At 36.8% G+C, this 24,703-nt stretch overlaps 1 protein-coding gene and 2 long non-coding RNA genes across 8 annotated transcripts in view; 2 read left to right on the forward strand and 1 right to left on the reverse strand.

Moving 5' to 3' along the window:
- The window catches only part of LOC308192837 (vesicular inhibitory amino acid transporter-like), a 32,801-nt gene extending 26,035 nt beyond the window's left edge, over nt 1-6,766 (forward strand). Inside the window, 2 exon segments of the mRNA XM_080586826.1 lie at nt 47-543; nt 545-6,766. Coding sequence (XP_080442952.1) covers nt 47-543; nt 545-1,196 — 1,149 coding nt within the window. The 3' untranslated portion in view covers nt 1,197-6,766.
- LOC308192848 overlaps nt 1-12,245 on the forward strand; it is a 266,449-nt gene extending 254,204 nt beyond the window's left edge. Inside the window, exon 3 of the long non-coding RNA XR_013949157.1 lies at nt 12,077-12,245. This is a non-coding gene — a long non-coding RNA (uncharacterized lncRNA). The remainder of the gene's footprint in view (nt 1-12,076) is intronic.
- Nucleotides 12,246-13,264: 1,019 nt separating this feature from the next.
- The window catches only part of LOC308192847, a 38,842-nt gene continuing 27,403 nt past the window's right edge, over nt 13,265-24,703 (reverse strand). For all 6 annotated transcript variants that reach the window (XR_013949151.1, XR_013949152.1, XR_013949153.1 and 3 more), the window contains 4 exons: nt 21,163-21,311; nt 19,937-20,051; nt 15,152-15,250; nt 13,265-13,387 (listed from right to left, as the gene is read on the reverse strand). This is a non-coding gene — a long non-coding RNA (uncharacterized lncRNA). The remainder of the gene's footprint in view (nt 13,388-15,151; nt 15,251-19,936; nt 20,052-21,162; nt 21,312-24,703) is intronic.

Raw genomic sequence — 24,703 nt, forward strand, 5'->3', positions numbered from 1 at the left:
CCTTGGGGATGTTGTGTTATCTTTTCTTTCTCTTTTTCCTTTTCAGGGAATTTTTGTGTTAGGATTGCCGTATGCTATTCTCCACAGTGGATACAGTGGCCTGTTTCTTATTGTCTTGGCTGCAGCATTATGCTGTTATACAGGCAAAATTCTAATCACTTGCCTGTATGAAGAAAATGAAGATGGGCAGCTCACAAGAGTGAGAGACACATATGAAGACATTGCAAATGCCTGCTGCAGAAAGCTATCTCCCAACTTAGGTGGTATAGTTGTCAATGTGACCCAAGTTATGGAACTGATCATGACATGTATTTTGTATCTGGTTGTTAGTGGGAACTTGCTGTCACACAGTTTTCCGTATGTACCAATGACTGAGAAAACTTGGTCTGTAATTGCATTTATGACATTGCTGCCTTGTGTATTTATCAAGACTCTCAAAATTGTTTCCAGACTCAGCCAGCTTTGCTCCTTGGTTCATTTCATTATTATCTTTGTAGTGATGACTTACTGTCTCACACAAATACATCAGTGGTCCTGGGCAAAATTCACTCTCCATTGAGTTTGAGGACTTCTTGGTTTCTATAGGGGTGATCATTTTCAGTTACACTTCACAAATATTTCTTCCCACACTTGAAGGTAACATGAAAAAACCAGGGGAATTTAGGTGCATGCTGAATTGGACTCATTTTTTTGCTTGTGTCTTGAAAACAACCTTTGCCCTGACTGCTTTCTTAACCTGGGGTGAGGAGACAAAGGAAGTTATTACTGACAACCTGCCATCATTTCTTCAAACCCTAGTGAATTTGTGTCTTTTAACCAAGGCTCTTCTTTCTTACCCTTTGCCCTTTTTTGCAGCCTCAGAAATTGTGTATGCTTGTATTTCTAGAGGCAACTATTCCAATTACAGTTCTCCACTGTTTGCTCTGGGTCTAAGAGGCTCATTTCTCCTGTTAACTCTGCTGATGTCCATGTTCATACCACATTTTGCCCTGCTGATGGGTTTAACAGGCAGTATAACAGGTGCTGCTATGACTTTTCTTCTTCCTTCTCTCTTCCACTTAAAACTTAAATGGAAAAAACTATCCTTCTTTGAGAAATGCGCAGATATCTCTGTTTTTATTTTGGGTTTCCTCTGCAGCCTTGCAGGCATAGTTTGCTCAATAAGAGGGCTACTTAAAGTATTTGGAGAAGGGTAAAAAGATTTTCAGAAGGCCAAATAAGGCCCTAATTTTATAAACACTTTTGCCCTGTTAGTCAGTATATAGCAAATTTTATCACTAAGTAAAATTAAGCATATGCTTAAATGTTTGTAGGATCAAGGCTTTAATTTGTAAAAGTATGTGGTTCTAACCAAACTGAAAAATAATCTTTATAGCCCAAATGTACAAAATGACCCACATTTAAAATGTTGGGAGGAAGGAAGTTGTTTGAGATGGTTCAGCATCAAAATAATATTAAAATAATACTATATATTTTTGTTAATACATGACATGCACATCCTAAAAAGGTTACTGCAAGGGATTCTACCAACCTCACCAGAATGTCTCGCAGTTAGATACTGCTCATTCTCAAAGCTATGAAATCTAGCTTACAGGATATGATAGAGTTTGAGAGAGCTGTCATTGCAAACTGATAAAATGTGATTTCACAGCATTGGCAGAATGTAATCCAACATGTGAACAGAACAAATCAGTGAATTCCATATTTGATGTAAGACAAGCTCTACTACTTGTTTTTCAAGAGAGTAGGCAAAAAGAGAACTCAGTTTATAACAGCTTTGAAAGCCTGTTTTTATCATGAGTTCAGATGGGAATTGTCAAAGTAAAAGGGGCATTCTAACAACTCACAGTCATGGAAAAGGGAATTTGTTCTAAAAGAAGCCGTAGCTGATGACTGCAGCTTTTCTGCAAGTATAATTCCTAAGATTCATGCCCCTGCAATGCAGTTATTCTATTGGTTGGGTTACAAGAAGTCTCATTGGTAGCCGGAAGAAGTTAATATGCAGTTCACTTTCCCTCGTAGGCAGGAAATTTCTTTGATCTTTTTATTTTATCTGATGATATTAAAAGCTCGATGAAGTAAATCAAGTTAATAAACAGACACTCAGTTAACTTCCTATACAACTTACTGGATCTTTAGCTTTAAAAGATCTTAATAAAAAGATCTTAATAAAAAGATCAGCATCACAATGTATTTCACTTTAGGGATAAAACATTATGACAAGAAGCAATCTAATCAGAGTACTTTAATGAATACATATCACCTTATTGTACTAAACCTATGTTATGTTAGGTAATTAAAGTAATGGTTTGAAAAAATAAAGTTCGCATTTTCATTACAAACAATTTCACACAACCTTCTACTCTGTTATATGAAAAAACCGTTGCAAGTCAATATAAGAGTGGATCATGGAGTAAAAAGCCCGCTAGTAACTGCTTAAGTAAACTCTTTTTCTATGTAGTATCTTAGCATGAATGCTGCTGTCCTGCATGAGCAACAGTGACCTCTCAAGGCTTATGTGCTGAATGGTAAATAACATGCAATTAAACTTAAGAGAGTCCTAATAAGCCTTGTATGTCACCCTGTTCCTTTCTTTGTCTCTTAATGTACACTTGTCATGCGTGGAACAGTGATGAAATCATTATTATAATTAATGTATTATATAATTACAAAAGTATTAAGAAAACTGATGAATTAACTAGTTTTTTAGAACTTGCATTATTTCTTTGTTACAATGGATCAAATTCTGCACTTATCTTAAATCCACAACAGTTTAATTCATTGATACTGAGATTTGTACTGGAACGAATAGAAGGTATGTATTTTTTAAGAAGTCTTTTTATTTTTGTGTAGAATGACAAAGACATGTAACTCAGTGAAGTAGCTGAAAGCCTGTTATTACCCCTACGACATGGTCAGAATGATATTATTACTTGGATGATGTCAATGAAAGGGTGTCATTACTTATTGTGTGGAGAAGTTTCACAGATAAACAAATATACAGGAATAGTCTTTGTTGTAGTTATTGTATGTAAATCTCTGAGGACCAAGAGAGATAGTCCAAAGAGTTTTATAAGAATTCTTTCAGCTAGTTTACTTAACAACTCTCCACAAATGTTTCACCTTTTTTTCTCATCTCCTATTCTTATTTAATGTATTTTGACTCTTGACTCTTTAGAAATTCTTGAAATTGCTACCAAGGAAAGCTTGGAAATGGGATAAGCAGTTTATTTATACGGCGATTTTAGGAATTCCCTGGCTTATCAGTGTGATTCAAAGCTCTCTTTAATTGGATTTTCTTCTCCCAGCCTTTTCAGGAAGCCAATGCCTATTCCTTTTAAGCCAAAGATGGTCATTTCCCCCATGAACTTGTGTCACTTACATACGTTTTTTCCTACCAAGGGAGATGATTCATGTTTTGTAAGATGAGTACTTATTGCCCTTATTTAATCATTTAATCACTTAACATTAAGGAACTGCAGGGACTATTATTAATCTATTATTTGACCACTCCTGAATTATTCATTGTAATATTTTATGGTGCTTTACCAAGTAAATATAACTGTAAATGCACAAAATTGAAAGGAATGTCATCCAAGTGGAAGGCCTTGAAAAGTCACTTAGCAGAACCACTAGAATAAGAGAGGAAATGTAGTTCAAGATTCCCTTTTTGTGACCAGCACTCGGCAATTTAGAAGTGTGCCATTGTTGTAGGACACAAAAGCTGTATGAGCTTCCCATTAAAGCCATGGCCAGGCATCTTCAGGAGAAACTGTCTTCAGGGGTCAACAAGATTAAATGAACCTTCAAATTCAGAAAGGCAAAGATACACTTACAGCTCAAGCCTGAATATGATACTCAGCACATGGTAAAGACAAAAATAAATACGCACCATATAAGGCTGACTCATTGAAAAATTCATTTTCTAAAACACACAAATGCATAATTTTATTTATAAACTTATTTCTGAATACTTTCCAAAGGCAAAATTATATTAAAATGTACATAAAATATTTCAAGGGATCATAGAATCACAGAATATTTTGGGGTTGAAAGGGACTTAAAGACCATTCAGTTCCAACCCCTGTGCTATGGGTAGGGACACCTCCACTAGAACAAGGTTGCCCAAAGCCCCATCCAATATGGCCTTGAACACCTCCAGGGATGGGGCACCCACAGCTTCTCTGGGCAACCTGTGCCAGTGCCTCACCACCCTCTGAGTAAAGAATTTCCTCCTAATGTCTAACCTAAATCTCCCCTCTTTTAGTTTAAAGCCATTACTCCTTGTCCTATCTTTACACTCCCTGACAAAGAGTCCCTCCCCAGCTTTAACTTAAATTTGCAACTGTCCATAGTAGACATTAAATTCCATCTATATAAAATGTCTAGAGAATCTAGGAAAGATGGAATTACTATGAATTACAAACCAGAAGGCACTGTATTTATCTGTATAATGAATATTGGGTGTTTTTGTCACTGAATTTATACTACCAATCATTAGAACCACTGAAGCTAGAAAAGTAAAAGACTGAGTAAACATTATTAATCTATTATTTGGTCTCTCCTGGATTATTCATTGTAATATTTTATTGTGTTCTATCAAAATTAATTCCGAAAGGGAAAAAAAAGAAAAAGCAGTAGAGAACGTGAGAAAAAAATGCTAAGGAACAAATTATACACTGAAATAAAGCATTTTCAAACAGTCTTGCTTCATTTATTGTGCCAGCAAAGGTATGAGTAAAGGATCCTGTTTTCATTCAGCAAGAATATCACACGCGTTGTTCAGAATGCTTCTCCCATTCTATAGGGATTGCAGTGACAACACCAGACTCCGGATTCGTAATTCTGGAAGTAGTTATGCAGATTCAAGTCAATCAGATAACTCTAAAATTAAATTGCAGGATCAACTAACATATCTCCTGCAGGTAAGCTGAGGAGCTTCAAGTATTTATTTAAGAAAACTTGCAAAAGTTCAAATCTGAAGTTAGGGTGAAAACCTGTCTCCAACTGACTCAGTGGAACTATGATCATTGTCTTCAGTGGACCAAGTCTGTAATGTTTATAGTCCATTAACAATGCTTAATTCACTTTTACACCAAAGCTTGACTGTCACTTTACTTTATAACTGGAGGTTATTTTCCACATTATCACATCTTTTCTCTTTTTCCAGCAGTGAGATAAATGTTTTCCCTCTTGATGCTACTGATATATTAGAAATACATCAAAAAAGCCACCGAAAGAAATTCTTGAGGCTAACACTACTTCATTAACTCTTCATCTTTGATTATTCACTTCATTTTTATTGTAAAGTGAATTCTGAATTGTGTGTAAGAAATACACTATTCTTACATTAACTGGTTACTCTAAAAATACGGTTGTACAAAAATAAAACAAATCTGGTATCTTGTCTATTTCATTATATCAAGTTTCAATTTTCAGTGTTTCTTTTCAGAACTATAAGTTTTTAAAAACTGACAGCTGATTTCTAGGAAACATTTGTTCAGTTCTTCTGCATTATTAGTAATAACCTGGAAGATATATTGGTCTTAGAAAATGTTTATCTTCCAAAATTGAGTAGGAAAGGAAATGTATCTCGAAAACTATTTTGCTAGTATGTTCAGATTTACTTGTCCCCAGTGTTCACATGGGAAATAAATTGTTGGAAAAATTATTGTGTTGTCTAGTAGTTGGTAATGAATTTGAGAATACAAAGTTTAGAAAGCACTTAAGCGTTTTTGTCCACTGCTGAAATATTTGTCAAGCTGTTGCCACTTTGCAGTTAACTATTTTTTATCCTTATATGGTGTCATTGTTTTTCTTTATGCGGTAGCCTCTCAAACTTCTAATATATTTGTATTCATACTGCCTCTTTGAAGGAGGGAAATACCAAAATCTCCATTTTACAGTTGCAAGACCAATACTCAGAATGTGGAAGGACCCAAAAGGGAGTGCCAACAGAATTTAGGAAGCCAGGTTAATACTCTTCACTATACCACATCTTCATGATCCTCACAGTCATTGCTTCTTCTTTTTTTTTTTTTTTCTTTTTTTTTTTCCTTTCTTCAACTTTACTTTCTCTGCTGGTTTATATCAGAATAATGTGAAGGTACATAACACAGTGAGGAACCCATGGTACAGCATAAATATTTAACTGAAAGCTGCCCTTCCCATATAACTTTTTTTTTTTTTTTTTTTGTCTTTTAAGATAGAAATACAAAGAGATTAGAGGAAATGAAACAGATATGTAATTATAGGGAAGACGCAAGTGATGAGAAAGGATGAAGGCACATAGGAGAGAAATTAAAAATTGAGCAAATGCAACAAAAAGGCAAAAGGGCAGAGGAAGGCAAAAGGGACCTGAGGTACTGGAATGGGAAAACAGGGAACCTGCAAAAAGTTAGGAGAGAAATTTTGAGAAATTGAGAGCAAGCAACAAGGAAAAGAAAAATCATAAAAAAGAAAAAAAGCTCTGAAGGAGAAAAGAGGAAGGAAAAGGAGGGAAAACTGTCTGATGTAAGAATAACATTGCCTGTAAACATTCCAATAGTTTCGCACAAGCAGTAGTTCAAGCTTCTCTGGTTGATGCAAGTTGATATATTCTGTGTGTGAACAATTTTCATTCTTCCACTTCCCCATATGTCTTTTGAATTCAAAACACTTAAAATAAAAATCTTCTATTTTCTCTGGAATTATGGCTGTGATATTTAATGTTTTCTGTTTTCCAAATGAATTAGAAAAATGCTGAATAAATAGTATTATAAGCAAACTCTATTTCTCTGCATCCTTATCTGTTTCACTTCCTTGCCTCTCCTACAGTATCGAGGCAGAGTTACACACTAGCCCTAAAAAGATGCTGCCTTGCAACCTCAAAGACAAAGCAAAAAGATCTTAAATTGGGAAAAGTCCTCTTCCAATGAACAACACAGAGGGTCTTTTGCAGCTTAGGCCAGAACCAAAGCTAGTATCTATGCAGTATTTCCAGTTTGGGAATGGTTTACATCTGCTTAGGTACCTGCTAGCAAACTCCAGCCAGGCTGGAGCTGGGAAAAGGTAACACTGAGATGGCACTGTACTGTACTTCTGTTGCTCCTCAGGTGCCACAAGATGTAAGTACCCCTGTGAGATTCTTCAAATGGTAAGGGGCATCTAATTAGCCTATCTGTTCCCTCAGAATCAGGAGAGGGCTGGAGCAAGAGCCAGTTCCCTCCAGAGAGTATGTAATACATGATCAGGAGATCAGGCAACCATTGGATGTAGCTTAAGTACTAATCCAAATTTTGCATGGATGCCTCAGGGAAAAAGATTTGCTCCAAGATCAAGAGAAGTTTTACTGTACACTTCTGGAGCTAACACTAAAGCACTAATGATGGCACACAGAATAATAAGATAAAAAGAATTTATTAATAGCTAATCAAATAAATTAATGGGATGGGAAGGAGTAAGGGACAAGGATCTTGAGGAACAATTTGGAAGTGACTAAAGAAAGAAAAAGCAAATGAAGACAAAAGGAACACAGAGTGCTGTAGAAGAGAGAGTGAAAAGTATAAGGACAACCCTAATTTCTCTTTGTGCAAAACTGAACATAATTTAAATAATAGATCAAATTTAAGTATTGTGTTAAGCTTATCTTTTATATTTGTCTTTTGACTTCAGTGATAGATTCAAAAGGGACTGACTTCAACAGTTAAAACTTGTGTCATGGATTACTGTTTAAAATGCTATTTATACTTCCTACACAAGGAGCCAGACACCCATAGTTAAATATGAGCATAAAATTGTTCCTACTCAAATTGGAAAGCAAAACAAAACAAAACAAAACAAATGAAAAAGGACAAGAGAATAATTAGTGATGAATGTGGAGTGTAGTCTACCTTAAGACAGGAACCCAGAGACCACAGGGTAGAGGCCATGTCAACAGGTTACCAAATTATTAGTACTTTAGCAATGCTCATAATTTGTTACAATAATGTAATAAGCAAAGATAAGGTGAAGGCAGAAGGATTAAAGGAGAGCACTCAGCACACATAAGCCATGCTACATCTACCAAATTCCCAGTGCAGCTGCTTCAGGGATACTAAGCCTTATGCAGACAGCTGCATCCCCTTGTTGCCATCTGTGGCTTGCATCTCTGGTGCTACCACTCATGATGATCTGCACAGTTGCAAAGACATAACCCCCTATCAACAGAAAATATCTGCTCCCACACCTGCTTGCAGGGGGCATGGCTAGCACCCAATCCATAAAATACAAGAGCTTTCCTGAGATTTAATCAGCTGGTAACTAATCCAAGGAGTAATGGCTACAGAGTGGAATGTCTTGCCAGCTGAGGCATCAGATGGGAACACAGAGCAGGCATTAAGTTATCAGTTTTATTAGACCTAATCTCATCCATTCAGACTTGCTAATTACACTTCAGGAGAAAGTTTTATTAAGTGTGGTGTGGTGGGAACCTGAACTGGGTCAAATTTTGAAGGTAGGTCAACCTTTTTGTGTGTGTTCCCAGAACACCTTGAGCACTGATTTCCAAAAGCTGTCTTATTAGAGCACAGGAACTCAGATGAACATACATAGTGAAGCAGAACAGAAACAGAAGATTTATAAGAAAATTTCTCCTCTGGCCCAGATGTCATAATAGGGCCAAACCCTTCCTCCAGTCTTACCCTCAGTTCTGCAAATCAGAGACTTTCTGGATTGCAACAAATTCCACCATCTCCACTTGCACCCTAGAAGACCGCTTTCCATCACAGTTAAGTCCCAGTGAGGTGTCTGCTCCATTTTTCTTGGATGTCCCCTCATTCTCCACTTTGTGCTGTTGAGTCCCTCCCTCTCTCTCTCACCTGCACATCACAAGCAACTCACCCCTGTGTATTTTCAACAGCTTTCAGGAAAGAAACAAATTTAAAACAAATTTACCAAGACTCCACAAGCTGCTCTTAACCTGATGCAGCAGCCAGTGCACGGGAAACATAAGTGGGCAGCCTCCTCGCCTCCTCCTTTTACATGATAAACTGCAAACAAGCAAATAAACTCACAGACTGGTTACCACAGATGGTCAGTTGAATAAAAAAATAGCAGAAAAGTGAATGCTCCCACCATTTTTCTAATCATATTAATCACATGCCTTGCAGTTGTGGGCTCAACCCTCATCTTTTAGGAACAGAAGTCATGCAAAACAAAATAAATTACTACCAAATAAAATATAGCTGCTTGAATTATTACAGGTAAACCCAACCTGATCTTGATAGTTTATATTTCACAATTATGTCTCACGTTTCAAGCACATGAAACCATGAAACCTCTAAAATACTAATCCAGATAATTTAAACATCATACTTTCTTCTGCTCTCAAATGAAAAAAAAAAAAGTAAGTAAATAAATAAATAAAAAGTAAATCAACATCATAAATGTCTAATTATCAATCTTCCCATAACATGTCCAAAGAGAGAGCTCTAGTCCAGTGTCTAGTGCATCACTGGAGTCAAGAGTACAACAGAACTATTTTCAGAGTCCAGAAGCAGCACCACACAAGACAAGAGACAAACTGCAGGAGTTTTGAGAGTTGTTAAAGCCACAGACCTCAGCGAGTGAAGGACTTGGATCAGAATTCCTGAAGAATTCCTGTCCTCCTAGGATGGACAATATGATCAGCTCTGAAGGACACTTTTATGCTTACTGCAAAGCATCGTCCTAATATGTTGTTAACCCAGGCCCCTATTGCAGATCCAAACCATCTTACATGATTCAAGGCTACTAAGAATTACTTGCAGGCCTAACTTGTTTGCCCACCAGGAAACACAAAAGACTGAACTTGATTTTCAATAGCACTTCATCTATTTTAACTCCACAAGTTGGAAATGTGGTGATTTGACAAGGCCATTGGCTGAAACAAATGGAACATCTTCCCAAGTGTGCATCTCTTTTGTCAATGAAGCATTATAGCCTAAGGTCTGATTAGGATTCTTTTAGGGTGATTGGACATGGTAAGCTTCTGGAATAGTGCTAAGCCAGTACAATTGGAAGAGGCTTTGAGGAGATGAAGCCTCTTAACAACATATGGTTAAAAGTTTGCTTTGAAAACCCATAAGTCCTTCTGCCTTCATTTTTCAGGTCTGCAGATTTCTTCTTGGCTGAACCTGGGGATGTGTCTATGACACTTTCTTCCTAGGGTAGAATAAGGAAAGCAGAGCCAATGGATACTGATTTCTTTATGGTAGAAATAGTGTCTTGGAGAGGTGAACATAGCTTGGGACTACTGTGCTTTACTGCTTGATGTTATTAAAACTACTGATAAAAAGATTGCTTCATTTCAATGATTAATTTCTAGTACATAATATATAACATATTACATGTAAGAAACATAATTTCATTCACCATTGAACTGAAACAATATATAACATCACATATAAAAAAATATATAGTATAAAGTACAGAATGGGATTGGATGAGACAAGATAGGTAAGAAAAAATAATTTTGTATCTTCCTGATAATATATACAATTGATAATTCAGGCGCAGACAATTGTAAGACAAAAAGTATCACTAATATTGAACACATTAAAAATATGATTGAATCTCAATATGATCAGTATCTTGCTGTTATGCAAGAATGGATATGTACAGTATCATCTATTCAGAAATTATAGACCTAAATCACATTTATTTCATAGAAGATCAGCCCCCCCTCCACAAATTCAATAACAGGAGCAGGGAACTCTGGAGGAAGGTACACCAAATCTGTAAACCAAGGCAGAGGCCTTCGAGGTCTTTGAATATGAAAACTCCTTGCTTCCAGACTGTAAATCATACTCTTTGAAAATCTTACCTTTATGGACAAATATTATTTCAGTTAATATAAGAAGCCTATAATATATTCTAGTTTAAAGCTCTTGTCAAAAGCAGGTGGCAAGATTATCCAGAGCTGTTATATGATATAGCCTACTGTGTGAAAGGCAAAACAGAGAGCAATCTGCTGGTTTAATTACAAGCTCAGAGCAAATGCAATATCTGCAGCTTTAATAAACATTGACCCTTTAACTGAATGTGCCCTACAAACACATTAATGCCCATCTGGGAAATAATCCAATGAAATAATCCAATCATACCAACAAGGAATGACTGTTAGATTGGCAAGTGAGGGCTCATATACTTTAGGCTGTAGCAGGCTGTTCCCTATTAGCTCATTGCTATAACTGTGCACATTTTGTAGAATTTTCCATCTTTTAAAAGCAACTTAAAAAGCCAGTTGTGGTGAAATGAATCAAACTAACATCACTGTGGAATTAAATACTCTGGGGTTAGATCTAGAAATACTGTCCTTGTTATACACTTAGCAGGAAAAAAAAAAAAGTAAACTGAGTTTCTGTTTGCTATCTTCACCCCTTGTTCCACAGAGGTGTTTTTCCATTAAAAAAAAAAAAGAAAAAAGAAAAGAAAAGAAAAAAAAAAAGAACTGATATTGCAGTTGTTTGCCTTACTGAAGAAAGCCTGCTGAATGGGAGCTACAACTGGAGAGAAAAAAAAAATCATTTGAGGAGATTCTTCAGAAAGTGGATTGAATTCAGAATATCTCCCAACCCAACTGGATGGAAGAACCCAGTGCAGTATCAGAGGAGAATCCTACCTGCTTAACACATATGAGATGCAAAAAACATGGATTTCAGCAAACAAATGGAATTTTTCTCCTCATTACTACATTGGTGTGTATTGTCACTGGCTACAGTCAAACTTCAAGAAAAAATTCAAAACTTTACAATTTTGACGTTACAATGAGTTACAAAGCGGTTAACAGTTAGTGTCTTATGGCTACGTGAAGTCAAATCTCCCTGAATAAGTGAGGTCCAGCCAATTGATTATTGTATTAATTTAGAGCCACTGCATCTGGGTAGCTATCAGGAATTATTGCAGTGCAAACAAAGGACATACATTGCTGGCATTATACTTCTGCTGGCATAAATATATATAAAGGTAGCATAAAGAAAGAATGAAAGAACAAATGAAAGAACGAAAGAATGAACAAAAGAAAGAAAGAAAGAAAAAGAAAGAAGAAAGAAAGAAAGAAAGAAAGAAAGAAAGAAAGAAAGAAAGAAAGAAAGAAAGAAGAAAGAAAGAAAGAAAGAAAGAAAGAAAGAAAGAAAGAAAGAAAGAAAGAAAGAAAGAAAGAAAGAAAGAAAGAAAGAAAGAAAGAAAGAAAGAAAGAAAGAAAGAAAAGAAAGAAAGAAAGAAAGAAAGAAAGAAAGAAAGAAAGAAAGAAAGAAGAAGAAGGAAGGAAGGAAGGAAGGAAGGAAGGAAGGAAGGAAAGAAGGAAAGAAGGAAAGAAGGAAAGAAGGAAGGAAAGAAAGGAAGGAAGGAAGGAAGGAAGGAAGGAAGGAAGGAAGGAAGGAAGGAAGGAAGGAAAGAAAGAAAGAAAGAAAGAAAGAAAGAAAGAAAGAAAGAAAGAACAGCTAAGTGACTTGCTGACTCGCCTAAGGTTGGAGACAGAATTGTCTTTCTATTTCCTGCACCAAAATTCTACTCATTCTTCCTATAATGGAGTACAGTTTAAATTGCATGAATAGGTCCCTACCTACCAGTCCGTGCATTTTATTTTATAGTTATTGTCTCCAAGAGTAAAAATGAGGTCAGATGCCAGTCATTTGATCTACAGGAATTGGGGGTTGCTAGCAAAGTTGCCAGTCAATGCAGGGGTGATTTTTTGTTTGAATGTTGTTTCTGGAAACCAAAAAGGGTGGAATTAATTCCTGTAAGGTCTTGAGCAACAAGCAGAAGGTAATAGTTTACATCCATTTTTACCTTTACAAAGCAAGGGTTGTCATAAAAGTCAAATACTCATCAGCAGTTAAAGTGCAAACTGTCAAGGAATGTTCTTTTTTTTCCTGCCACCTTCATCAGGAACTGTGTGGAAAATGGCCACATGAGGATCTCTTTCTAAATAAAATAAAAAAATAAAAAAAAATCAGCTCTAATTTGGCAACAGAATTGTACTGATAAATCCCTTTCCTGATGGAATTTATAACTGTGCAATATTTAGTTACTAAGCCTGAGAGGACATCTAATTTTGTTGTACATTGAAAAAAGTCCTGCTACAGAAAAAAATATAATTTTTTACTCCTTTTGATTTTTTGCCCTCACTCTAAGGATTCATGGGCACAAATTTTCCATATATAACGTTTTATTTTTGCTTTTTCTCCTCATTAAGATTATCACACAGAATTTCACACACTTCCTCAGAGGCACAATGTTGCGTGCAATCAATACAAAACAATAATTTACTATTTCAGACCAACACTGTTTATTTATTTATTTATTTGCATTTATTCCAGATCTGATGAAGCAGCTTGCATTCTTGAGAGGCCCAGTCTTGACAGTAGCCATGCCATTCCCTGCATGCCTAAAATACAGACATATTTGCGCCTTAGAGAAACAGCATATAGATACTGACTTAAACTCTGCCCATACACCAAGGGCAAAAGGGACTTCAGAAATTAACTTCGATATCCCTTATAACATATAGGGTATCCCTATATGTAAACGAGGGACTATAGCAATAGCTTACTGCATAAGATCACAAGTCCATCCAGAAATGTAACACCTCTTTCACAGTGACAAATAGGTGTCTTGGTAATGGTTTAAAAACCAAATGAGAATATGCCATTACTTCCCCACAATACTTTTTCAATCTCCAGCAAGTAGTGGTTCATCAAATTCCTGAATGAGAAGTATTATATTTATGCTTATAATATCTGGATTTTTCCTGTCTTAGTTTGTCCAGAAGCTTTTGAACACTTCTAATATCAAAATATCTTGTGGGAAAGTTCTATAGTATAACTAATTTTGTTTATTTTCAACCTACCTCCCAAAAATTATCATTTGATCTCTGACTAGCTTTTGTAGGCAAAAAAGATATGGACTGTTCACCTTCTCCAAGACATGATAACTATACTTAATTAAGCTGTATTTCCCTGGTTGAAGAGTCCTAAACAATTTAGTTGGTCCTCTTACAGATGCTATTTCATTGCTTTGATGACTGCTATTGTTCTCTGAAACTTTTTCAGTTCTGCCCTGTTCCTTCTGGGGATGAGAGATGGGAGATGGGGGGGGGGGGGGGGGGGGGGGGGGCGGACGACCAGAAATGCAACAATTTTAAAGAAGGGTCATAGCTTGACACACTGTTGTGTTTTCAAGTCCTGCAGTAACAATTTCCTGATCTTTTATTGGTAGCATTGTTCTTGCTGTGTTGGTCTAAAGACATATCAATACAAGTGGCTTGGAAATAAAGGTAATATGCTTATCAGAACAACTGGAAAAAATAGAGTAATGTTTGGTGTGTGTTTTAAGAAGGGGGTCATATGCCAAATAATAAGCGTAATAAGCCAAAATTCCATCATATTTTGTACTTGCCTCCTTGACTGTTACTGAACATAAAACTGGCTTTTTCATAGAGTTATGTGTTAAATTTCCAAGACTTTTTTTAATGAGTGGTAGTATTTAGTACAGAGTTTCTCACACTGCATGTAAAGTTAGGATTATTTTTTCCACATTGTGTCATACTTCTCAGATCACTGGTCTGTAATAGCAGAATTCCTAAATGAGATGCTTTTTAAAAGTTACTGTCGCAATCACCACCTTCCACATCTTTAGTACAGAGGCAGTTTTCAGAAAGAGACTGTACACCACAGATAGTAATTCAGCTATTTCATCCTCAATTTCCTTTAGATCTCCTGGGTAAATACCATATGGTCCTGGTAGTTTGCTACTGTTCATTTTGTAAATTTGTTCTATAGCCTCCTCCACAGACATTTCAGTTTAAAACAGATCTCCTGATTTGTCCTTGTATAGAAGAATTCTGGAGTGTGAATTTCCTAAGACTTCCAGCTTGAGGAAACATGCAAGAATACCATTGTTTTTTTTCTGCTGTATCTCATCCTCTCATTTATATGCCAATTGGCCTTAATGACTCCAAGGGAGATTCCCCCACACCTAATGGCTTTGAGGAAGAGTTTGCTTCTAATTTTTCTGGGTTTAGCAAGTATTCCTTAAAACATTTGTTGATGGTCTGTGATTTGTGTTATTATGCTTAATTTGTCACTTTCATGTTTTCTTCTTTTTTGTTTGCTTGGACATGGCTTCAGTTTTTTGAAAGAAACTTTCTTACCTACTAAGCAGATGTTGCGAGTGTTGTACTGCCTTGGAAAATGATTTAAGAGGAGAAAGAACTCTAGCTGTGCTTCTCTTTCTGGCATCCATATTGCTGCTAAAAAAGAAGAAAAGTGATACTTATTGAGAACTGTGTATCTCAGACAGAAGATCTCACAAAGACATCCTTGATCTGTCCGGTTATTTCAATTACATGTTAGGTGTTAAAATATGTACAATTTCAATGCAGCTCTAGTGAAGAGAGAAAGAGAGAAAGAGAGAAAGAGAGAGAGAGAGAGAGAGAGAGAGAGAGAGAAAGAAAGAAAGAAAGAAAGAAAAGAAAGAAAGAAAGAAAGAAAGAAAGAAAGAAAGAAAGAAAGAAAGAAAGAAAGAAAGAAAGAAAGAAAGAAAGAAAGAAAGAGAAAGAAAGAAAGAAAGAAAGAAAAAGAAAAAGAAAAAGAAAAAGAAAGAAAGAAGACATTTATTTATTCTAGAGTTAGGAAAATCAAGTCAAAATTTTGTCAAAATTTTCTTTGTAATTCAGTGCTAGTGTGGTGCTTCAGCCCCAAAGCAAGGCTATTACTCACAAATCATCTCTCCAGATTAATAAGAAAGTGGTGACCAAGAGCTTGAAAGGATGAGAAAATACCTCCTCCTTTCTGTCACTGAACAGTAGAGCTAGCTCCTCTATATATAAAAAAAAAAAAAAATGGAGAAGTGCTTCTTACCTTTGATTGTAATGAACAGATGAAAATATGGCAAAAGGGAGAGCTTTTTTTGCATTTACTTTCTAATCACAGCTTATTTCAGCAGTGCTTTCATTGTCATCTTCTCAGAACATTAATGTATCTTTACCTCAGGACTGAGGAACTTTTATATATGTATATATGTACAAAATAATTGTTAACAAGTATGGAATTGCTAAAGTGAAGAGATATTGCTTGTGGAACACCCTATTAGAAGTTACTTTAAGAAACTACTGACAAAACTTTTGAGGAGAAAGAGTGTTTTCAGAGAATCACAGAATGGTTGACGTGAGAAGGGACCCCTGGAGGTCATCTGGTCCCACCGCACTGCTCAAGCAGGGACACCTTGTCCAGGACTGCCTTATTTATTCCCAATGTTTGTTGCTTCATTTTCCCAAGCTGATTTTTTTTTCTTTTTATTTTTTTGTCTGTTTCCTTTCCATCTTCTTTTTCAGTGACTTAATACTAAGAGCCTGACCTTTATTATAAGCAACCACACTTTGATTTGTACACTGTGTTGAAGTGTAGACAAATGAGCAACTCTTGTAAGCAAAAATGTAGACCACTAATCTAAATAAGGTAGATTTCACTAGTGACAAAATGCTAACAGCCATTCAAGCCATGTTTTCCCCTTAAAATCATTACAAAGCATAATTTCCATTTAATTATACAGTAAGTTTGTCCTAGATTCTTAATTGTTTTTGGCAATAAAATGTGATGAATTTGTTTCCTTTTATACATCTAGCTGGTTTACTTTCCGCTTAGCAGCTTTTCTAGTGTTGTAACATTAAAAGGAGACGTTAATCACTCATGATATTTCTTTAGAAGATTTTTCAGCATTTTCTAGAATTGTTTTCTGTCCAAATCAAGTTTGTAAAATGACACGTTTAGGGGAAAAATGGACAAAACTTTTTGTGAATCACTGTTAAAAATTCTATTATCTTTTCAAAATGTTTCATTTTCTCTCTCTTTTTTTCAGTACTTTTTCTTTATTTCCTTCACCACTTATGTACAATTTAAATTCATCTCTAGTGAAGAAAAAAAAAAAAAGTTTTTTTTTTTTTCTTCCTTATCCTAGAGTTAGGAAAATCAAGTCAAAGTTTTCTTTGTCAAACTTTTTGGTGTAATTCAGTGCTAGCATGGTGACTGATCTATTCATTGTTTTCCTTTTTGCCATGTTTTATACTCACATTCAGCTTTATTGTTCTGTTGATAATTTCCTATTCCCTGAATTGTTCCTGGTGTACATTGGTGTAATTTGGTATACATTGTTTCATTTCTTTACTTACTTATTTTTTTCTGTTGGCTGGAAACCATGAGACCAATTTTTTAGGTTCACCAATGTCACATGGTGACTCTAAATTTAAAAAACAAGTAAATGTGACTTCTGATGCACTTATGCATCAGAAGAAGAATGCATGATATAAACTAGAATTTTTCTGAGCTGACCTAGAGAGTTAATGTATATGCTGTGATCTACACACATAAATAAAAATCTATAGCTAGCAATGGAAAGAAAATATCTTGGGGAGATTTAAGTTCTACTGAGAGCATTCTCTTGGGGGAGTGCAAACATTTCAGACACGAACAAAAGCCATTGATTGTGAGCTGAAGAGGAACAGAAGTATGAGAAGTTCTTTATAGGATGCTTATTCTGTCCTGTATCCTGAGCACCCTACAGATAAGCATCAGATAAGTTTGATATTTTTCTTCAATTGGCTTAGCCACACAGAAAAATTGCTGTCCTAAGAAAATATATGAAATATCCAGCCTAAGATGACTCACCTACTTGGAAGAGAAGACCTATAGATCTTACCTTTATCAGAGCCACAGAAAACAAATTTTCAAAGGATGGAGTGTCTTAGATGACTGATGTAATGAATTACCTAATCAATTTTCAGCTGAAGGACAAGGCAATTTCCTGTCTAGACTGTATTGTAGAAGTGCTTGATACTAATTTTCAGCAAGTGGAAGAAAAGCTTTCACAGAGGTGACTATTTTCTGTTCATACAAAGCCTGCAGAAGACTCTGCAAGTTTTTAAAGGTAATACTAAGCTGACTAAAAAACAGGATACACAATCAAATTTAACATCCTGCTCTCCTCAGTGTTCCTGTTCAGAACAGACAGTGTTTTTTTCCAGCTTACCAATAGAAACAAATTGTGACACTAAAGCTGACTTTGCCACAAGTCTTCATGTACAATCTTCAAGGCTGCATGACGTAACTGCAATACTCTCATATTCCTATATGAAATTAATAGAACCATTTGGAATAAAAGGCTTTTTGAAAGTAATAGTATCACAGTTTGGCTGATAGCTTGCTTTGCCTGCTCAGATATTTTTGTTGCTATTATTAAACTATAATCCAGAGGACAAACTGAATCAATTCTTCTTGTTTCTGAACTGGATTTGGCTCATTAAATACACTTTTACGTTGCAAACTGTTTGATTTCTTTGATTATTCATCATATACTTGTTACCACTATATATATTTTTACTACATACTTGCTGTATCTCTGGTATAGGAGAATTACCTCTTTAATGTTAATCTTAGCAGCTACTTGGAACAATTAATTCATAAATTGTAGAACTTCAGGATAGTTTTATTGATCACATATCCAGCTAAAGGCATAAGAGAAAAATGTTTCTAAAATTGCACAGGTGACAAGAACACTGGTCTTAAGGACATGCATAATCCATTTTATTCATATATCAGGAGCTGATTTCCATATATCAATACATTAAGAAGATTTTCGAGGCAAAGGAGAAAAAAAAATAAAACCTTGCCATTAAATCAAGGTTGAAGAAGAGTGTTGTAGAAATGCTCTGTAATTTATTTTAAATGTTGATAATACCCAATAAATGTAAATAGTTTCTACACGAAAAAATCTGCTCATGCTCTTCAGATGAATTACACTGTATGGAAGTTATTTCACAAAAACATTGTCATCAAATGGTTTAGGTTGGGAGGGGCCTGTGAAGGTCATCTTGTCGATGTGCTACTCAAAGCAGAAGTCAAATCCAGAGTGGATCTGGATCAGTCTTTTGTGTGTCCTGAGGAAGAAAAGACTCAGTTCTTCATTGTCTCCACCTTTCCTGGCAGGGCCTGTCTCCAGCCTCCCGGCTCTGTCCCCAGGAAGGCAGAGCCTGAGGGGGTGAAGCACTGAGATCACTAATGGGAACAGGGCGGGGACCAGGCAGAGTGGCAGATCCTGGCACCTTCTGCAGTCCTGAGCACCACAGCCTTTTTCTCAGGAGCCAAGGAAACCTGCCCTGGGGCTGCACCTGCTCCTGTGCTGGAGTCGTTGCTCAGTGTCAGATACCCTCTGGCAAGTAAACTTTGTATGACATGAAATTACAGGATTATAATTTAAATTCTGAGCTCAGCTTCCATAGAAAGCTTTTTTTGCTGTTCAGTAGGTCCAGTATTTCAGCTTATATTTTCTTGCCTTTGTGATAATTTAAGTTCACAATTAGAAAGGGGAAATCCCACACAGGGATTTGATGTAGAACCAGGAAAAAAAAAAAAAAAAAGGGAAAAAAAGTTAATTTGTTCACAAATATTTTGAAATCCCATCCTGAAATTATGTTTATTTTTACAGTCCTAGGGAAAAACTGAAAAAGTCTTTAATGAAAAAAAAAAAAAAGAGTTCCTTGAGCTAGTTTGTAGGCACTAGACTATATAAAGCATTTTAAATGCCTAAGATGGAAACAATTACTTACTGACAGCACTGAACAAACAATTGGCACTAAACAAATAGAGGTCTAATTCCTGGCATATTTAATCAGTTCTATTTGGAAAAAAATCTTGTGACTTCACAGAAAACTGTGCTGGAACAAAAAATGTGTACAGGTACAGACTTCAGGGTCTAACTTCATAGTAACAGAGAGGTAAAATGTCCAGCACAGAGCCATTCATACAATAAAGCAGCTATAATGCCAGAAGCTCTCTACTGTCACAGCACAAGCAAAGAATGTGTATTTCTGACTGCAGAAGTATTTACAGCAGCTCTAAAGATCAAGTAAAAAGAATATCTGAGGTTTTCTAAACTTAATTACCTTGTTTTATTATGACAGAGAGAGTAGCATAGGCTGTCAGCATACATCTTGAAATTAAATCTGCGTGCTATGTAAAATAATACCCTCCCGCTTCCATGGCACTACCGTTGACTTCCTGAAACAAGATACAACAGGAATAGCACAGTTAATCATATTCTGATGTCAGAATTTCTCAGAAGAGCTGATTTTAAGAAACAAACTTTCAACACCACACACCTTGTGAAAATCCTTTTGTAAGTTATAATCTTCCTTATAAAAAGAGTCGTATCACCCTAAAGAATGACCTACCCACATCTCAGCCGTGGATCAGAGGTGCAGGAAAGGTGGCTGCTGAGTACCAGACCAAGCATGCCTTTAGAGCTGTGGGGCTAAAGCTGAACTGCAGTTTGACTGGTACAGATCAGGTTTTTACCCATCTTCAGGCCAAATCTACACAAGGCATACTAATTTCAGGGTTTGTCTGCTCACCGATTTTTCAAATATTATCTTGAGCTGCCTACATGCTAATACAGTGCTGATACAGCCGTTTTAAAATGTGTGCCAGAACACACTTCACATACTGAATGGTGGCAGAGGTGTTAGAAATAGGGTGCTGTGTATACACTGACAGCAAGTTGTGTTTAGTGCTGCTGCTGAGAGGAAGTAGGCAAGTCAGTACAAAAGAAAAGTCTTTAGCTTTGCATTTAGCACATCAAGGCCTTGCCTGGGCTTGGAGGGATTGCTGCGGCAGCCCCGGTGTTCTGCCTGCAGCGGTGTCTTTTGCAGCTTACGATCACAAGAGAAAGTTCAATTCTCCCTGGCCTTGTGCCTCAAGAAGTTGCCTGAAGAAGCCACCACCCCTTCTTTCCCAGGGCACCTGCTGCCCACCTGAAAGCTGGCACAAGTATTTCCACAACCATTCACTGATCCAGCACAAGGATCTGATCCAGCTAAAAAAAATAGGCTTGGATGTTGGGGTGTTTTGTTGTTGTTGGTTATTAAAAAAAAAAAAAAAAAAAGGTTCGTTTCCTGCTCTTTTCCCATGCAGAGCCATGCAGATGCCAGTGTTAGCACAAAAGCAGAGGCAGCAGCACTACTGATGTCTGCCAGATCACAGCCGGAGGGGCAGTGTCTTGTTCCAGCAAAAGGTGCGTCCAACAGGCAAATAATTACAGAAAAACCTGCCAAAACTGGAATTACAGATGACATTTCCCGTAACAGCAAGGAAAATTACTGGAATCTCTCACCTCAGGCAGTATTCCTGCGGCCAGTACCATCACACTCCACATCTCTAGACCTGCGTCCCTGCAGGCTGGCATCGTTGAACTTACTTCCACAGGTAGAAGACTTACAGCTTCCTTAGGAGATCAGGCACAGGCACACACACACATGCTTTCTGCAAGAAGAAAACACCATCCAAAATCCATCTGAGAGCTGTGAGGCTCTGTAACACTCTTGACAAAGGGTTGTAAAATAAACCTCGGTCTGTTGTCCACATTCGCCTTTGCTTTCTAAATGACTGCTTGCAAATTTTTGGATTTCTGAAGTGCCCCCTTTTTTATCCAAGCATAAAAAGAAGGAAAAGGTTAACACTTTGTTAACAAAAACAATGCAGTAGTCACACCTAGCCACTATTTCCCTGACTGTATCACGTATTTTATCTACTTTACATGAAAGAGTAGCAGTATATTACTACAACACCTGCAATCAGTAGCAGGGAATATGCTCTTGTACTGCACTGGAAAAAAGTCTATAAATGAAGCTAATATACATATCAGCCTGTTTGAAGAAAAACATCTTTTAAATAAGTAGAAAGAGCAACTAGGAAGTAATCAGCAAATTATCATGTACACTGAACTTTTCAGTTGTCAGTTTACATTTTATTCTGTAATATTTATTCTACTTTTCTACGTTAGCATAGTTCTGAGTTTTTGTCAGATACAAAGCCATATGCAGACATGTGCATTCAGTCCCGAAGCCAGTACAGATGATGCTAGATGATACTAGTGTAGATAGCAGTAGATGATATCTCTGGGCCAGATCAGAAGCTGGAGGAAATTGGCTTCAATGTAGCTCTGACAGTTTATACCAGCTGAGAATCAAGATTGCTATCTCTATGTGAAATGGAGTTTCGAAGACACATCAGAGTGCTTTTATAAAATGGTTTCAGTTCCTTCAGCAAAGATTTATCTTTATATGCCCCAATTCTCCAGTAGGTGGTTTCCTACTTTTTCTTCCCCTTATTCAAACGGTTTTGTTGATCATTTTCTCTTCAGTTTCTGTGACACAAAGTTGAATTTAACTTGTTACTTTAAACACTTACTAATAGATCTAAAACAGATTTAGGCATCTACGAGTAACACACATGCACCCAGAACTGTGCTCCCAGTAGTGTATGTAGGATGGTTATACACCCCAAATATTATCAGCAAATGTCATATGGTCAACACGGAATTGCCTATTCACCAACTACCACTGATACCCAAGCAGTATCCAAAATTCCCATTTTTCTAATGTCCTCTAACCAGGACTCACAGTCTCTAATCCACCATAGAACAAAGCATTCACTTGTCTCTAAATAGCTTATCAAGCTTCTCTCCGGTGGGAGTTGATGCTGCTTGTGCCCACGTGCCAACAACACTGGCTTAGCAGTTGCTTCATGGTTACAAGAATTGGATGTATTTGGTTCAATATCACATCACTTAGAGATTTCAGACTGACAACTCCCACCACTCAGGAAAGTACTCTGGTCAGGCTGGAGAGCAGGACAGCTGTATGTCCCCTCCACTGCTGTGGAAATGGGGCACTACGTGATGGGACATGGTCCCTAGCAGGCTGGAGGAACATGGCTCTCCATGGAAGGAGAGGCAAGGAACATAACTGCAGGAGAGGGTCTGGGGGAATTTCCTCCTTCTGAATCCACTGATCCTGCCTTTTGTGAAGGAATCACAGGCTGTCAGGGCATATCCACACAACAGGGTACCTCATGGTAGTCTCTGTCCTGGATTCTGCTTTATTCTGCACAGCACAGAGCTGGGATGCTCCAAAGTAGAAGTACAGGACTCCACTGAATTTTCAAGTCTGACAGGTCTGACAGAAAGACAGGAAGGCCCAGTATACTATATATATTTCCTTCAAGATTAGGAGGCAGTCATCTGCACAGAAATTTTTCTGAAACAAGATTTTCATCTTGAACTCTGATGTGAGCCTTACTCACTTCTCACAGATATCTCCATTCCTTATCCAGATATTTTCATGTAACAGGGGAAGGAAAGGCTTGTTTTGTGGACTAGATTAAAGATTAGCCCTGGTACCACATTTTTTATTAAAAGATTCAATATTTTATTTTTATAACCTGCATTTGTTACATTAGAGTCATTTCTCAAATTCAACTAATTTCTTGCCTGAACCCTTCTCATTTCTGGATTTCCATTGAAATGTATTAAATTCTTCAAAGTAATAAAGTTCATCAAAGTACTTGAGCACATGCTGAACCTTAAGAATGCTCTCAAGGCAGTCTCTCTTCAGAGGTGCTCTTAAGCAACAAGGTTTAAGTATATGTTAACAACCGGGTTGCTGAAAAGAGGATATACTGCATCAGATCCCATCCTGATCTAGTTGAAGCCTCTATAAAAGGATATCATCAAAAGCAGTGACTATTGGATTAGGCTGTTAACCTCACTGCTTTGAGACTAATCTGGGAAAAAGACTAATGTGCTTAATTCTACAGTAAGTACTTAGAAACTCACAGAATTTCTTCTTTACATGTAAAGATACAAGGTATCTTGTACTATGAAAAATATGTTTGTACTAACAATTTTTAATGCAATTTCATTATTAAAAAAAAAAAACACAACACCAACAACAATCTACAAGGAAGCTTCTTGCACTTATGAAGCCTAAGGACAATTAAAATAATTAATAATATTAATTTGTCATCTTTATCAAACATATATATTAGAACAAATTATTTGCTGTGACTTGTTTGGAGCAGAATGATTAATCCCAGGTGCACTGGCTGAGATCACCAACACAAGCTGCACTGACAGTACAGCACCATTTATGGCTTGAGAACACTTAACAGCTTCTGATAAATAAATGGGGTGTTAGATTAATTAGTATTTGTGAAGTGCTCTGACTTCCTAAGATGAAATGTGTCAAAAGTGCACATGCTTATTTCTTATTGTGTTGCATTTTATAATGAAAAGCAAAGAAATTTCCAGAATTGCAAACAAGTGCTCATTAAGCAATAGCTTTAATTAATGCAGAATAGTGGGAATGTTGTGCACTACATCTGGAAATACCTGCTAGTGCACATGTAACAAACGTTTTGCTTCTTATGCTCAGATGTTGATCTCTGACTAATGCTTGACAGGCAAAGGGCTAGAGGAAAGCTCAGAGGGACACCTAGTGAGGAGGGTGTTGCCCTGGTACATGATGCTGAGCTTGGGTTCTGCACCATGTACTCTGATGCTACCAGAGGGGGCACGGATTTCTTAGCCCAACTGTCCCCAGCTAGATCCTAGTTTTCAGAGGTGGTACAAGAGGCTCCAAGTCTTTCAGAATTAAAGAGACTGACCTTCATATCTGAATATGCAGCTTTCAGGATGAAGGTGAAGATGGCTATAAAGCAGGCTTCCTGTGAACCTGCAGTCCATCTCAGAATTAATAGTTTGTACATCTGTGTTCTGAGACAAATGCTTCTTCCTCATTCTGTAAATAAGCTCTAGACTATATCACACCAGAAATCTAGCACTAGAGTTTCTGTCTCTCTTTGAGTAACACCAA

This window comes from Anser brachyrhynchus, assembly GCF_964034855.1.
Source record: "Anser brachyrhynchus genome assembly, chromosome: 3".
In the NCBI taxonomy this organism is placed as follows: Eukaryota; Metazoa; Chordata; class Aves; order Anseriformes; family Anatidae; genus Anser; species Anser brachyrhynchus.